The sequence below is a fragment of the Monodelphis domestica genome, chromosome 4 (assembly GCF_027887165.1).
Source record: "Monodelphis domestica isolate mMonDom1 chromosome 4, mMonDom1.pri, whole genome shotgun sequence".
Lineage (NCBI taxonomy): Eukaryota > Metazoa > Chordata > Mammalia > Didelphimorphia > Didelphidae > Monodelphis > Monodelphis domestica.
Window position 1 is genome coordinate 184,031,532 of NC_077230.1, and position 17,273 is coordinate 184,048,804.

General features: G+C 38.7%; 1 protein-coding gene across 11 annotated transcripts in view; it reads left to right on the forward strand.

Annotated features, from left to right (window-relative positions):
* Positions 1-17,273, forward strand: part of RAPGEF4 (Rap guanine nucleotide exchange factor 4) — a 407,942-nt gene that overhangs the window by 272,956 nt on the left and 117,713 nt on the right. For 8 of the 11 annotated variants that reach the window (XM_007494385.2, XM_056794003.1, XM_007494381.3 and 5 more), the window contains 4 exons: positions 1,495-1,548; positions 1,900-2,006; positions 7,453-7,574; positions 9,013-9,196. In XM_007494385.2, coding sequence (XP_007494447.2) covers positions 1,495-1,548; positions 1,900-2,006; positions 7,453-7,574; positions 9,013-9,196 — 467 coding nt within the window. The remainder of the gene's footprint in view (positions 1-1,494; positions 1,549-1,899; positions 2,007-7,452; positions 7,575-9,012; positions 9,197-17,273) is intronic. The other 3 variants (XM_007494386.2, XM_056794004.1, XM_056794009.1) reach the window with 1 other exon arrangement.

The window sequence follows — 17,273 nt, forward strand, 5'->3', positions numbered from 1 at the left end:
AATACTCTATCCACACTGGGCTGCCTTACTGCACATTAGGATAAAAATAGGATAATATATAAAATACTAGCTATTGTTATCATTTTATTGTCGTGTGTGTATGTCTTATTGCCTGTACTAGTTAGATTGTAAGCTCCTTGATGGCAGGGACCATGAAACTGTTCTCTTTTATATTCTTAACTCTTATTGACTTAAAATAATGCTTTACAATTAGGAGTCACATGATATTTATTTAATTGAATTTTTTGAACAGCTGACTTTCAGAACACAGGTTACACAAGGGAATGTTGCCACAGTGATGAAATTTTTAAAATAAATAAGTTGAGTGGGAATTTGGCCATTCCAAATAAACCTTTGACCTTGATTCCTGTTTTTTCTCCATATTCCTCATTTTTCTTCCCTTTGGTTTTACTACTGCTGTATCAGCATACACAAAATTTACTGGTGCATGTGTATATGGAAAGCTACCCCTGATGCATTTATAACTCACTATGACCTTTAAACTCCCTCTGATGATAATATATTTCTCTTGTTAGACCTAGGAGAAAGGCTTACCAATTCATTTTCATTTTAATGATTTCCAATTGTGGAGAGAGGGCTTTGCCGTAAGATATAATTTTCTTGAATGAAGCTTAATTTCCAGGGTTTCATTTCTTTCTGAAAGGGGCAGACAGGGCTGGGCTGATGGGCACAACCCCACCTTTGACTGACTATACTTTTCTCTGCTCTTCTTTGATCAAATGGTAGAATGTAGTGAAATGAGCTCTGTTTTAAGAAGCAGAAGGCCTGGGTTTAACCTCAGACATTGTCTTCCTTCCCTCTGAGAGCCTTCAGTTTTTTTCAAAACTATAAAATAGTAATAATAGTATCTATTCTAGATGACTGATAGGGTTCTTGTAAAGATAAACTGAGATAAAATTGTTTAGAAAATTTTGTTGTGATGTTTGAGGTGTTATCATGAGTTGTTCCAGTGGGTTCTAGGATTTGGGGGATTAATATCACCTAAGAAACTTCATAAGAATTTCCTTTTTCTAGAAATTTGAATTTTTAGAAAGAGAAGGAAATTGCTTTTCCTCCCCAAACCCATCAATACTTATTTATTTCCTTGGGGCTTGGCCTTTTAATCTGGTTTTTTTTTTTATGTTTATCTTGTTTTTCTTTTTATTCTATGTTGACGTTTGCCACATTCTGAGTGGGCATTCATTGCCATTACTTTAAACACACCAACATCTAATCATTCCTGTTTGTTTGGTTCTCCATGTTTTATATAATTTCTGTTTAAATCTTGGCAAATGAAATAGTCTAATTTTGCCCTTTGAATGCCCACAGCATGCATATTTCCCAGGCAGGATTTATCTCAGAGTGTTATATTTTTTTTAATCTTATTAATCTCTTTAGTTTTAGTGAAATTGCTATTTCTTGCTGTCTCCCAGCCCACAATTATTTTTAATTAACTTTTAAAATTTTTCTTTTGCTTGACATTTTATTTTTCAGACACCCCTCATAGAACCTCACGTTCCTCTCCGTCCTGCTAAAACCATTACCCAGGTAATGGAATGTAGGTGGGTTGCTAAAGGTCTAAGTAGCTAAAAGGTCTAAGTTTTAAAGTAAACATATTAGCTAGGTAGTTTGTGGTCAAAGAATATGTTAGGAAAATATAAATTCACTTGCTATAGATTTTTGATGTATGTCCAGGGCCTCTCTCTCATATGTATTTGTGATTATGTGCTGTCCAGATGGACACTATGTAAGTATATGAGTAGCTTTCACTTGAAAGAAAGCTAAGAGATCAGATTTGAAAGCAACTTTTGGATTTGTACAATTTGCTATTCTTCTTTAATCCCGTTTTCTCTTTCCCATTTTTCATTCCTTTCCTCCGCCCACACAATTATAATCTAGGTCCCTTCAGAGAAGATCCTCAGGGCTGGGAAAATTTTACGAAATGCTATCCTCTCCAGAGCACCTCACATGATAAGAGATCGAAAATACCATCTGAAGACTTACAGGTATGTGAACTATCTCTGAAAGTCCAGTAAAATGTGTGATGGAGAGTGCTGTGATAGCTTTTCACTTACAATGAATATCTTTCTGAATGCTTTCATCTCTCTAAGGCAAAACACAAACTAGGACAGGGTAATCAGAGCTTTATCCCAGTGTACCAAATTTAGAAATCACCAATAGTAGTACTCCAATTCATTGGCATACTGTAGTGAGCTCCTTTCTCCTTCTTTCTCTCCCCACACATACCCTCCGAGGTGTCATTCTTTCCAGTAAGGGACTCTTATAGTGTCCCTGAATTTCTGTCTTTCCTTATCATCTCTCAAATTAATGCTACTTTTTATGACATTTCCCCCAACCATAATTTTTCATACTTGTTCTGGGCATTAAACAATGAACAAAAAACCCTTTTATAGCATTGCCTAGGGCTGCCCAGCACTAATTCTTGAGATAATTTGCTTTGAAATTGATACTGTTGTACAGAAAATAGCAAACATTTCCTACCACTTGTCTCCAATGAAAAACATTAGATTTAAGATTTAGATAAGAATCCTTTATTATAGTTTTAAGAAAAGCCAAAATATTCATTCACAAAACATTTCTCTGTATGGTTGAGCTATCATGATGTTCCCCGAATCTCACATGGTTGAAAAGCTTTTACTTGCTATGCAATCACCCATTTCTGATTTAAACAATGTTATTATGCTTTCTTATATTTTCTGCCCTTCCCAAGAAAAATTTCTTGAAATAAAACATTTTGGAGGGACAGAGAATGAAAATTGAAAGTCAGAGATCGCCATTTCTTTTTTCCTTGTTGTTTTTAAAATTATAAGCTCCTGGAATGCAGGAATTGTGCCTTCTCTTTGTTAATAATGCCATGGGGAATGGAATTGGTCTCAGGAGGCTTGGTTTCTAACTTCCCTGGGTTGTTTGACCTCAGTCTTCATAAAACAAATACATTTAATGGTGCCACCTTTGTTTCAAGGTTATCCTCATAGAATCCTCATAGTAGCAGCAGAGGACTTCTTATGACTTGAGAGACAACTGGAGAGCTCCACTAATTGCCATTCCCAAGTTTTATGGGGATAGATGTTCTGGTTGCTGATTATCTCCTACATGCAACAGAAAGGGGTAGAGGGAAAGTGAACAAAGATTATCACAGTACACACATTTCCCATATTCAGGGCTTTCCTCTAAATCAGTGGTTCTCAACCTTTCTAATGCAGTGACCCCGCAATACAGTTACTTATGTTGCAGTGACCCCAAACCAAAAAATTATTTTGGTGGCTACTTCAAAACTGTAACTTTGCTACAGTTATGATTCGGAATGTAAATACCTGATATGCATTATGCATTCTCATTGCTACAAATCAAACATAACTTAAACATAGTGATTAATCACAAATACAATATTTAATTATATGTTGAGTAATATTAATCCAGCAGGAGGCAGCCTGAGCACTGGGGCGGGAGGTAAGTCTTGCTTGGGGAGGGGGTATGCAGATGCTGCCTTCTTCCTGTCATCTCCCTCCAGCTCGAGCTGAGGCTTCACTTTGCTGGGGTTACTCGGCTCCGTTATCCACTCCAGGAGTTATCTGCTCCATGACTCGTTCTTAACCCCTCTGGAGCCAGTGCCTGGGTGCTCTCTCTGGGTCTCTGTTTGAGTCTGGTCTCCAGGCAGCAGGGTAAATCCATCGCCCCTCATAGGGCTGCTGATAGGTAACTAATATTAGTACAATGTGTGGGCATAAGAGTCCCTGTTCTTTCCAAGATCTTGCTGTAAAGTAGCATGATTTCTCAGTGGCTAACGCCATCGGAAATATGTATTTTCCGATGGCTTTAGGCGACCCCTGTATTTTAGTTATTAGACCCCCGTCAGGGTCGCGACCCACAGGTTGAGAACCGCTGCTCTAAATATTATTGTCCTAGCAGAGAAGATCATACATTTTCCATTAGTCCAATCTATCTAGTCTTGGACACTTATTAACCTACGTGACCCTGGCCAAGTCACTTAGATTCCTCAACTATAAACTGGACGTAATGATAGCATCTACCTCCCAGGGCTGTTGTAAGGATCAAATGAGATAATATTTGTAAAGCACTTAGCACAATGCCTGGCCATAGATATTTCCTATCTGGGTGACCCTGGGCAAGTCACTTAATCCCCATTGCTTAGCCCTAACTGCTCTTCAACCTTAGAATTAATACTCGATTCTAGGACAGAAGGAAAGCGTTTTAAATACATGGACTCCCAGTTATGAATTTCTGCTTTAGTCAGATACTTAAAGGAGGTAAGCCCCACACAGGGGGGGCATACCTTCTATTCTCAAATGCTATCAGTATTTGAAAGACTCTCGGTCCTCTCACCATGCTAGATAATTAAGTAGGCTTGCTAATACAATTAACCTTTTCAAGAATCCCTCTCTGGATCTAAACTATCTCTAACTTTGTAATAGTAAGGGTTTCTATATACCTTCATAAAACTATGGATTTTTAGAACTGGAAAGGACCTTAGTGAATATCTCAAACAACCTCTTAATTTATAAAGATGATATACCTGAGAGCTAAGAGACTTAAAGATTCTCTAAAGGTCATGCTATTAGGCATCACAAACTAGGAGATGATACTAATTGCCAGCCTAGCATTCTTTTATGGTTCTAACCTGTTACAGTCATAAACTTTTCTTGGGATCCTCTCATAGATAACCTAAATCCCTGACAGGATCTTGGAACTGACTCATCCCCCTTAGGAATGTAGTCCAGGGAAATCAGTGAACCCCTTTGAACCTGCAGATTTTCCAGTCACATCTAGTTAATAGTCAGTGTGCTCCCTAGATACCAGGTGATCGGCAGCTTGGTGGTAAAGTGAACAGAGTACTGATCCTGAAGTCAGGAAATCTCATCATATCTGGTATCAGACACTTACTAGTTGGGTGACCCTGGGGAAATCACTTAACTCTGTCTGTCTCAGTTACCTTACCTGTAAAATGAGCTGGAGAAGGAAATGGCAAACCTCTCCAGTATCTTTGCCAAGAAGAAAATACACACTGGGGCCATGCAAGCCATGATAGAGAAGTCAGAGATGTACCAGAGTATTGCCACCAAGTGACAAATTAGATGTTCTGGAGTGAGCTCCATCCTTACATGGAAGTTTTAGAGTTCATGGTTCTATCCAGCAATCATATAGGCAGAAAGTAGTGATGAAGTGGGGTACCAAGGCTAACCAGATCTCTAAGGATAAAGAGGTTTTTTTTTCCAATAATGAGCTTCTTGGAGGACAGTGGAGAAATCGGACATGTCCCAGAGTAGTGTAGCACATCTCATCCCAGGAGAAGATACCAAACATTCTTGAGGTTTGCTTGTAATATATCAGTAGAGAAAGGCAATGGTTCAATCATAGTAGCTGGGTATCTGAGTGTTCTCTGGATTTATTGTTTATTCTAATGCCCACTGGAAAGATCAATCCTGCCAGCATTCATTCTGGTCTGTCTTGGACAATCATGGCAGGATTTCCCGCTCTTCCTGACTAGCCCATAAGCAATCACTGAATTTCTCACCTGTATGTGGTAGAGGGGAAGCTGGACTATTTCTACTTGTTATTTATGAGACAGGGATTCTCTAGTAATTAATGAGTAAATAAATGTACAGAAGCTGTTTGGTGCTCTTCTGATGAAAGGCACTGTAGAAGTGGCAATCCTCATTACACAGAACTTTTTTTTCAAATTGATTTGCATCATCTCTAATTAGTTGTTTCTCCCAACATCCCCCTGTGAGGAAGACAAGTACTATTGCTTGAAAACATAAAGTGCTGTATAATTTGACTTCTACAGCATCTTTCATTTGAGAAGCTCATGGAGCTTTGCAAACCTTCACTCATTCAACCTGGGTCCTTCTCAGGTGATGCAAATCAGCTCTTTGGCCTCTTCTAATTTACAAAGAACTTTGCTAGGACATGCCCAAGTATCTAGTTCCCCCCTCTCTTAGCAATTAGATCACCAGATAATACTGCTTCTTTGACTATCCTTAAGTTTCAGAATGGAGCGGGTTCTTCATGTTGTTTCACTTAGCCTAGGTTATTACTTCCGAAGTTTTCTCATAATTGCCTTGGGGTGGGGATGGGAGACTGATTAGTGAGAGTTCCAGAAACTGAGATACATGGTGCTGAGCTTTTCCACATTAGTAATTTAAAGTGGTGGGGAGAAGAGAAGGAGAGACTGCTCCTACCTAATGTTAATCCTCTCTATCTCTCAGTATTTTGTATATATATGCTGGGTGTCCCATATGTCTTAATGAAGTTTTAAGCCTTTAAAGCATATTATAAAATTATTTTTAAAAATCATTGAGGTTATTAAACTTTAAAACTACTCTATGACTTTTGAGATGCAGTCTATATATGTACATATATTCACTTATACACATGGTTACATATACATACATAGGAATGTACATCCACAAGCTATTATATATAGATGCTCTAAATACACATGTGTACATTTCATGTTTTACTTAACACACACATGCAAAGATACATATATATATATATATATATACACATACACATACACACATAATTTGATGCTGCTAGATAGTTAGTGAATAGAGAGCTGGGTCTGGAAGCAGGAAAACTCTTCTTCCTGAGTTCAAATCTGGCCACAGATACTTCCTAGCTATGTGATCCTGGGCAAGCCATTTAACTTTGCCTCTGTTTCCTCATCTGTAAAATGAGCTGAAGAAGGAAATGACAAATCACTCCTGACCTGAGACAATTACTAGCTGTGTGCCCCTGGGAAAGTTATTTAACCCTGTTTGCCTCAGTTTCCTCCTTTATAAAATTAACTGAAGAAGGAAATGGCAAACCACTCCACAATCTTTGCCAAGAAAACCCCAAATTGGGTCATGAAATGTTGGAAACAATTGAACAACAACAGCATATATGCACATATATGCACATTTATTTAAAATAGATGTGTGTATACATTGTAAACATGTGTATATTTATATGTTTATGTGTATGTGTGTATATATATACTCCTACATATTTAATGTTGGTTCATCTGTGTATATGCTGTTTTCTTCTAGTAGAAGATAAACTTGAGCACAAGAATTATTATGCTTTTCTCTTTCTATCCCTAGTCCTTAACTTAATTCGAGATATATGGAGGGGTGGGTAATGAGGGAGTTTAGACCTGTTATTTCACTACTACTAATTGAGTTTTTCTGAACTAGTAATTAATGCAGGTCAGCAACTATTTTGCAACTTTCAGTATTTGAATCTTGTCTTAGTCAAAAAGACAGTATGAGTGAGTGGCTAACCTTGAACTCTGATCTTCTTAATTCTGAGGCCAATTTTATATCCACTATACCATGACACCTCTTCTTCCCTTGTACACAATAGTTGCCTAATACATTTTTCTAGAATGGAATTTAATTGGTGGATGGAATTACCTCCCTTTAGGCAATGCTGTGTGGGAACTGAACTAGTCGACTGGATGATACAACAAACTCCATGTGTTCATTCCCGGGCGCAGGCTGTGGGCATGTGGCAAGTTCTATTAGAAGAAGGTGTTCTCAATCACGGTAAGATTAAGCCTGAGTTACTGGAAAATTCACAGCATATCCTGGATTGCCTATCAGAGTTTACACAGATCTCTCAAATGGAAAGGAAAAGAAAAAGGAATTATGATCCCATTAGGGAACCAGCAGTACTAACATCTTCTTTTAGGAATACAAGATCAGCCACCGGATGATACTGATTACTGAGTTCCATTATTATCCTTTCCTAACTCAGGAGAATAAATGAAGGGAGAATGAAATTGTAACTCAAGGGCATCAGTTCCAGTCATGTTTATTAGTTTGTATTCATGGTTCATTGATAGTATGATTATATTGTGAGCATTGTATAGCCATCCTGATGTAGAACCAGCTGAGGAGCGTGAAATGTGATGCTGGGCCAAAGACATGGAAGTAAGTAAAGAATTTTAAAACTGCCTTTTAAATGAGGCATCATGTGTGAGGATCCATTTGTGGACCTACTAAATGACTTCATTGAAAATCATAAACTTTTTGTCAAAGAAAATATGCTCCTAAGCCCGTGTGATCTGTTGTCAAGGGTGACTAGGGGAGGGGTCGTATTGCTGTGAGTTAGTGTGACATTTGTGCTCAGAACCTTTTGATAAACTGATAAAATTAAGTGTTTCCACTCAGAAACATCAAAGGGACTAGGGAGGATTTGTAAACATAATCTCTATTGTCTGAGGGTCTAAAATATGCTTAGCATGCAGGTGGTGAAGGCTTCCTGGACTTACTCTCACTCTTGGCCCAACCAAGATCCAAATCTTTTGTTGGCCTTCAAAGCAGAAGGAAATTTTTTTCTCCCTCTTTTCCCAGAGCTTGGACTAAACAATTTCCTCCATAGGGACCTTCTAAGGAGTATGACCTACTTTGTAATTTTTATTGAAAAATATTTACTCAAACATTAAATACATTAGAAACAGAAATTAAGGGGGGAAATCCACTCTAGATGGAGTAAGAACTTAAAAAAAAATCAGAGCTCATAGTTTAGTGCCATTGAAATAGACTGAGCCATGGCAAGACAAGTATGCCTTTTGCTACCTTTTGGATATCGGGAGGGGAGCCACTTCTTACTGGACAAACCAATCAGCATCATCAGAGCTTAACTACCAGTCATTCTTTTGCTTTACAGAATCTGGCAAGTGTTCCTGTAGGGAATTTTAGGGAAATCCCTTGAGAGAGGTGTGTCAGGATAGGATGTAGATGGTCTTCATGACTGCAAATAGGGGTAATGCATTCCAGCTGCAAAACACTGGGCAAGGCAGACATGAGACGGGTGTATCAGCCTCATCATTTAGCTGCCATTTGGTTCAGCTTGCTTGGGAAGTTTCATTTGTTTTTATTGAATTGCAACAGCCACCCAGTGTGTCCCTGCAGAGAGCAGGCAGGGTCTGTGAGTCAGGTGTGTAACGGGAGATCTTCTGTTCTTCCATGTTGCCCTTAGTGGACCAGGAACACCATTTCCAAGATAAATATTTGTTTTATCGATTTCTGGATGACGAGCATGAGGATGCCCCTCTGCCAACGGAGGAAGAAAAGAAGGAATGCGATGAGGAGCTGCAGGACACCATGCTGCTCCTGTCGCAGATGGGACCTGATGCACATATGAGGATGATCCTCCGGAAACCGTGAGTGAGAAACTGAGAATTGACCCATTTTGGACTGTTATCTAAGCAGCCTGGGGGTGGGGGCCTCGCTGGAGTGCAGTTTACAGAGTGGGAGGGAATGTTTATTCCAGAAGCCCTGCCCTCCCTCACAGAACAAAGGCACATTCATGGGATTTGTAACACACTAATCCACTTTTCCTAAATCAGGCACCTTCAGTTCACTTCCGACTTAGCTGAAAATAAGGAGATTCTCACTAGCTAGTGTACTTGGGACCCCTTTGACCATCTTGGTCTAATGTGACTGTGGGCTGCCTTCGATTATCCCAATGCCAAGTTTTAACCAATCCTTTCTTCACTAATGCTACCAGACAGAGCTAAATCAGAACATAATTGGTCATCTGTCTAAAGTCACCAAAAAGGGCATAATCACAATTTATTTCTCCTCTATCCTATTTAACTCCGTCACGAGTTCCATTCAGTGCTCTTGCTATCCATTCCAGACAACCCAACCTAATCTTCATTAGCTGTCTAGTAAGGTTTGGTTCCGGTTTGTTCCAGTCCTGTGATTTCACCAGTGTAAGGACATTCACTTCCAATCAGGAAGATCGAGCAACTGTTCTGCAATTTAAAGTCATAGAAATTTAACAAGGGGCTCTGAGGGGTTAAGAGATTTTCCCAGAGTCATGGAATCCATTTAGATCAGAGGTAAAATCTGAACACAGGGTTCTGAGCCTAAACTCTTTCCATTATGCATTTCCTGTCAGACTGACTTTATTAAATTAATCTAATATTAATTCATCCTTTCAATTCATTTGGCAACTTTTTAAAAATTGAAACCCCGCATCCTAGTAATAGCTCCCTTTTATATAACTCTTTCTTTTTTAAAAATAAATTTATTTATTTATTTATTTAATTATATAACTCTTTACCATTTTTAACAAAACACATTCTTGCATGCTGCCTGCGTCCTGATAAAGGGGTGATAGATTCAAGTGGCAGCATGAGAGAGGCATTTTTGGACATGGCCCATGTGTGGATTTGTTTTGCTTGACTATGCTTATGTATTGTAAAAATTTTAGTTTTCTTTTTTATGAAGGTATAGAATTAGGGAGGGAAAGTGGAGTTAGCAATACAGTTGTCAGGGAAAAGAAAAAAGAAAGAAAAGCAAGAAAAAAAAAGAGATACTGAAGCATTTTAAAAGTATGCCCAAGGGTGTAGCTGGATGCTCAGTGTATAGAGAGCCAGTCCCAGAGACAGGAAGTTCTGGGCTCAAATCTTGCCTGAGATTCTTCTTAGCTATGTAACCCTGGGAAAGTCACTTAATTCCATTTACTTAGCTCTTCTATCTTGGAACAAATACTTAGTATGGATTCTAAGACAGAAGGTAAGGTGTTTTTTTTTTTTAAGCATACACAGAAGAGAATTGAAGATACTTCAACAAGAAACACAGACAAGCAGGACAACTCTGAAATTAACATAAATATATATGTATATATATATAATATGACAAGCTCTATGTAATACAAATTTATATGTAATTCTCTTTTCCTCTTATTTTTTATATGGAAATGTTCTTTTGGGGAGGTATTTGCTGAATTCAGAATAAATAAAAATGAAAATTAAAAACAACCTTTTTTACAATCATCCTATGAAGCAATTTGAATGAAAATGTAAAGATTAAGATTAATATATAATAACTAAATATTATATTTTATAACATTTTATTAATAATAACTAAAGCAAAAGAGCTACCTGAATTCAGCCTGGTTGCAGGTCAAAAAGAGAATATGGGAGGAGCATACATCCACTTAAATACCAATAACATGATCTCGATAATGTGAAGAGATTATAGGAAATTTTGGGAAATGCTAAGGACTTCTGGGGAATGAAGTCAAAGGTTCAAAATCTCCATTTATACAGGTACCATAGATCTCATTTTACAAGAGAGGAAGCCTGGGCTCAAAGGTATCAAGTGACCTGCCTTGCTTCCACAGGGTTACAAAGTAGGGAACTAATATTTTATTACAGAAAGAACACTGGATTTAGAGACAAAAGATCTGTATTCCAATCTGAACTCTACTACTTAATGCCTGTGTAACCTGAGGTAAGTCACTTAGCCTGGCTGGACCTCATCTGGAAAATGAAGGATTTGAATAAGCTCGTTTCAAAGGTCTCTAGCAGATGGGCAGCTAGGTGGGTCAATGGATGGAGAGTCAAGTCTAGAAAGGTCATGGATTCAAATCAGACCTCAGACACTTCCTAGCTATCTGACACTGACTTGGAACCAATACACAGCATTAATTCTAAGGTGGAAGGAATTAAAAAAAAAGACTCTTAACAGTTCTAAATTCATGTAAGTGAGATTGATGAGATTTAAATCCAGACTGGCTGATTACAAGTCTCCACTCATTCCACCATATCATGACACTCCTATTAGTCAAGTCATAAAACATTTATTAAGCATCTTGGTTGGTTGTTTTCCTTCATACTGGAAGAAGACCAAAAATCACATCACTCTGTTGGGTTAGCTGATCAGATTAAAATGAGTTGAGAAGACTCTACCACAGGTCGAGAACAAGTAGCTCATACTTTGTGCTAGATGCTGAGGATCAAAACAGTGCCTACTTTCAGGGACCTCGTAGTCTAGTGGGGGAGATAACTTGCAAACAGGTACAGAATAAACTGGAAATAACCAACTGAAGGAAGGCACTACTACAATTAAGAGAGAATCAGAAAAAGCTTTTTAGAGAAGGTGGAATTTTGGCTGGGACTTGAAGCCAGGAAGCCAGAAAACAAAAGTGAGGTGGGAGAGCTTTCCAGGTGTGAAGGGCAGCCAGAGAAAATACCTAGAGTAAGACATCTGGGTATCACAGTGGATAGATCACCAAGCCTGAAGTCTGAAGTACCTGGGTTCAGGTCTGGCCTCAAACACTTCCTAGTGTTGTGACCCTGGGCAAGTAATTTAATACCATTTGCCTAGCCCTTACCACTCTTCTGTCTTAGAACTGGTGCTAAGACTTAAGGTAAAGGTAAAGAAAAGAAAGAGAAATGCCAGAAGTGAGAAGATAGTCTTGCTTGAGGAACATCAAGGAGGTCAGTGTCACTAGATCACAGGATAGATGGAATGTTGGGCAGAGAATGAGGTGTAAGGAGTCTAGAAAGGCAAGAGATGGGGCAGATTATAAAGGGCTTTGAAAACCAGAGGATTGTATATGTGATCCTGTAAGCAATAGGGAGACATTGGGATTTACTGAATAGGAGGGTGGCATGCATGGTCAGATCTGAGCTTCAGAAAGTTTACTTTGATAATTGAATGCAGGAAAGATTTCTCTCTCTGAGAAATTCTGAGATTGGTGGAAATAGAAGACTTTCTATGATGCCTTCCTTGATCCGTCCAGCTAGAAGTGATCCTCCCTCTTTGAATCTTTCAGGTGCCTCTGTTTGACATCTCCTAATTACTTAATCATTTTCTAATTCTTCAGTACAGTTATTTGTGTATGTGTTTCTTAAGGGTAGGGAGGTGTAATTTTTCTTTTCACCTTTCTATCCTCAGTACTTTGCACAAAGTAGGCACTCAATAAATTCTTGTTGAATTTAATTAAGCTGTGTTCTACTTAGCGATGATTTGGCAAATTGTTCTGAAGCTATCCACATACAGGCAGATGTTTTCCTGCTAGAAGTGAAATCATCTCTCCACCCTAAAACCAGTGCCAACCAGATGTAAAACTTGTCACTGAATCACTAGTCTGACCTACAATTATTTATTGGTGTGTCCCAGACAAGGCTACTGAACTTTATTCTTCATATATTCCCTGGGCTCAATCCAAAAATGATCTATCCCTCAGACCAACTCTCACAATGTTGTCTTTATGAGATTCCTCATTTCCATCTTTCCAATTAATCATACCCACAACTACCAAAATGACTATCTAGTTACCAAAAACGAAGCCTTGGCATATGGATGAAGAACTGGTCTTAGAAGCAGAACTATGTGGTTTCAAGCTCTCTCTCTGACACATACAAGTTTATGTTACTTCAGGCAAGTAATGAAGTAAATCTCCACTTAGTAGAGCTGATCTGCATTTCCTTGTTAGGAATTCCTTATATCCAGGGCAGCACAGATCTAATCCCTTCCATAAATACATACACAAAGACAAAGAGTTGGAAGAAAGAGAAGATGAATTTACTATAGCCGAAGGCATTTTTTTAGTTATATGGACACTTATATACATGTGTTTATATATGTATAAATTGTGTGAATATGTGTGTGCATGCATGAATTTATCACATTTTATTTCTTGTCAGAACTTTCCATAAGCTCCATGCCATCCTCTAAATCAGTAATGTCAAAATTCAAATAAAAGCAGGTACTTGAAGGTACATGTTGACTTTGAAAACCACAAATCAACATTATTTATGTTGTATTATATTTTTATTCTTGAAAAAATATTTATCAATTACATTTTAATTTTATTCCAGATTGGGGAGTTTTACAGGCTGTTTGAACCTAGGGACTTCAAGTTTGATACCTCTGCATTAAATTATCTATATGTACTTCCCCATGGGCTCCAAAGGGCCTTCTTTTGCTTGTTGCTACCATATAACTCCAAAAAAAAAATGCCTTCTGTTGTAGTAACTTCATTCTTTCTTTCTTCATCCTTCTTCCAACTCTGTCATTGCTTCTTCAGGGTACCTTACCTTTCTGGGACACTTTACTTTCTTCCTTCCATCATATTGTTATCATTTCAACTCAACTGTTTGTTTTTCTTCATAAAGATCTTCCCAATCACTTAACTAAGCTAGATTTTTGAAAACTTTATCATGATCTAAAGCACTTTGATTTTGTTTCAGTGTGAGATGCAGATGACATCCCTGCATACCTTAGTAGTTGGTTTCATGAGTTGCTCTGCTCCCCTTGCCCCTAAATTCAATCCCTGGTCAGCAGTTTTCTGGTGACGAGCTTCTCCAGACACAGGTTGTTCCTCATATGAAACTGTGTTACTGAGCTGGTTGGGCTTTCCAGTGCTTATATTCTATTGATGTGATCTTTCAAGTCAAGCTAACAATGCTACATCCCAGGCACTGTGCTAAGTTCTGAAATACAAAGAAAGGCAAAAAACAGGCTTTGCTTTCAAAGAGCTCCCAGTATAATGTCAAAGCCAAAATGTAAACAGGGATGTGCAAGCAAGATATATACTACAAATACACACACATATGTATGTATTCCAAGGCTACCTTCTGATTAGAATGAGGCATCAAAGTAGAATGTTGTTAGAAGCCATAATCAAGGTGGGGCCATTGGAGCTTTGTTCTGGCATGAGAAATTACTCAATAGTGAAAAATTCACCTAAGGGTGGGAAAACTGAAAGGGCTACTGACAAGAAACTGTGTTCCTCTATGGAAGACAGCAAGACTTTGGAATTTAGAAAGTGGTGCAGTAGAACCAGGGCTCAGTGGAGCTCTGGCCATGTAGAACCAGAGATGAAATTGAGAAGAATTGAGAGCATACACCTGTCTCCCCAGGTTATTTGGGCAAAGCTCAAGTCTGGAATAAAGCTCTAAGCTGGCTGAGGGGTAGAAAAGAAGACCCAGTCTGGTCTAGAGATCTAGTTCTGTATTCAAAGGGGAGATTAGTTGTAAAGGAGGGGTTCAGTCTTTCAGTATAGAGAGGGATTCAGAGAGAGAAGATAAGCTAAGGCTACTCTCCCCAATTCACTCTTGTCCCTCTTGTCCCCTTCTACTACTGGAGACCAAATGGTCAAAGGAACCTTGATCTGTTCACTCAACTTGTTCACAGCTTGGGGAGCAGATAACTTTTAATGTCAACTCAATCAGGTAATACAAAAAAATAGCATGGAAAGAATGGGAAAAGGAAGTGGGGAAAAGGAGTCTTTGTCTCTAAGACCCTTTTCCTCCCTCCTCGAATTTGGGGGAACTCAGGCCTTGGCAGCTAAGCCCCCTGAGAGAAAGTCAGGTTGACTAGACCCTGGGCAACAGGAGCTCAGGTAAAGTCTGTTCAGGTTTCTCTTCAGAAAGTCCCTTCAATTGGGAAGTGTTGAGGGGAAAGATTTCCAGTCACCAGCAGGAAAAGTGGGTAACCCTCAGGAGAAAGTCTTTTCCTACCTTATTTCTTCAGCTTCTCAAGACTAAGAGAGCAATTCCTCTCCCAGCCAGAGTCCTCTCCTCCACAAGATTCCAATCTCCTGGGGCCCCTCCCCCATAGATGTGATCAGTTTCACACACACTTCAGCCTGGCACTTTTTCTTTAGTGCCAGCCTCTGTCACAGTTCCTAAATTCAGACAGTGAGAGACCCTTTGCAGCTATTGATAGCCAACATGTTACCCAGGGGGAGGGGACAGCCCGGAGACCATAAGTAGACTGGGAAGAGTTCCCCTCTCCCTTCTGTGCCTTTCTGTTTCCCCATTCACTTTTCTCTCCTTGAAAGTTTTGTCTTTGGTGTTCTAACTCTTACTCAAGTATGGGAGTTGGGCAGAAAGATATGGTTAAAAATTAGTAGGTTGACTGTCCCATGAAAGGAAAAGGGGATCTTGCCAAAGATCCAGGCTCAGAGTAGACAAAGATTAGGTCACCATAGAAAAAGGAAAATGTTTCCTAGGCGAGGAGTTCGCCTCAGCCTCTCAGCACAGTCCAGCCTAGAAGAAAGGAATTGTTGATATGTAAGCATATTCTGGCTTTCCTGACTATAGATGCCAGATCTTACACTCTACTGGCATTTTGAGACTCCAAGGATATCTCCACATCCCTGGGGAGACAGAAGCAGAACCTTCTTTTTAATTGTTGTTCAGAATTGTGTCTAATTTTTTGTGACTCCATTAAGGAATTTTCTTGGCAAAGTGGTTTCCATTTCCTTCTCCAGCTCATTTTATAGATGAGGAACTGAGACAAACAGATTAAGTGACTTGCCCAGAGTCACAAAACTAGTAAGTATCTAAGGCCAGATTTGAACTAGGCCGAGTCTTCCTGACTCCAGGCCCAGCACTCTATCAACTTCATTACCTAGCTACCCCTTCACTCTCCTTAGTGAAGGACAATTTTAAATCCAAATATGTTCCCCAAATTCCATTCTATCCTATTTTCTCAGCCTCTTCCCCAACTATTCGTTCTTAGAAGCTAAATTAGAGGATCTGACTTTTAATGTTTTTATTTCCCTTGTCCAGTGTCAGGTAAAGGCATGCCTAATGAGCAACAAAATGGTCATGGGGTTTTCAAGACACTAGAAGTTCCCAAACTCTGATTCTTTAGGATGGATGAGCATTAGAGTAACCTCTTTACTGATTTCTGTCATACAACATACTGATTCCCATCGTCATATAATTTACTTATGATGTACCATTTGCCTGGAAAACTTTCCTCTCTCCAGTGTCAAACTATTCATCTTTAAAAGTCCAATAGAAATGCTACTTTTGCCTTAAAACCTTTTTCAGCTATTTAAATTCCATCGACTTCTGTGTATCTATGTATATATTACATTAAAATATATATGTATAAATTATATATATTTTATATGTTATGTAAATTTTATATATTATATGCCTACATGATATATCTATCTGTCTGCCTATTGGTCTATCTATCTGTCTGTCTATCTATCTGCCTATTTATCTGTCTATCTATCTATGTATAATAGCTAAGTGGTACAGTGGAAAGAGTGCCAGGTCTGGACTTAGGGTGGTATCTTCCGGAGTTCAAATCCAGCCTCAGATATTTCCTAGATATGTGACCTTGAGCAATTAATTTAATACCATTTGCCTCATTTTCCTCATCCATAAAATGAGCTAGAGAAGGAAATGGCAAATCACTCCAATATCTGCCCCCCAAAAAACCCAAATAGAGTCAAGAAGAGATAGACATGACTGAAAAGACTGAACTACAACAGCAACAAAAAGTGAAACACCACCACTGACAGTCTGGTATAATGATAGGAACACAATACTTAGAGTCACATGTCACAGAATGCTGGAACTGAAAGGAACCTTAAAGATCATCCCTAGCTTCAGAGAAGTAAACTTGGGCCAACAGAGGTAAAGGGAACCCCCTGAGATCACACAGGCAGGAATAGAATTTCATCTTCTGAAT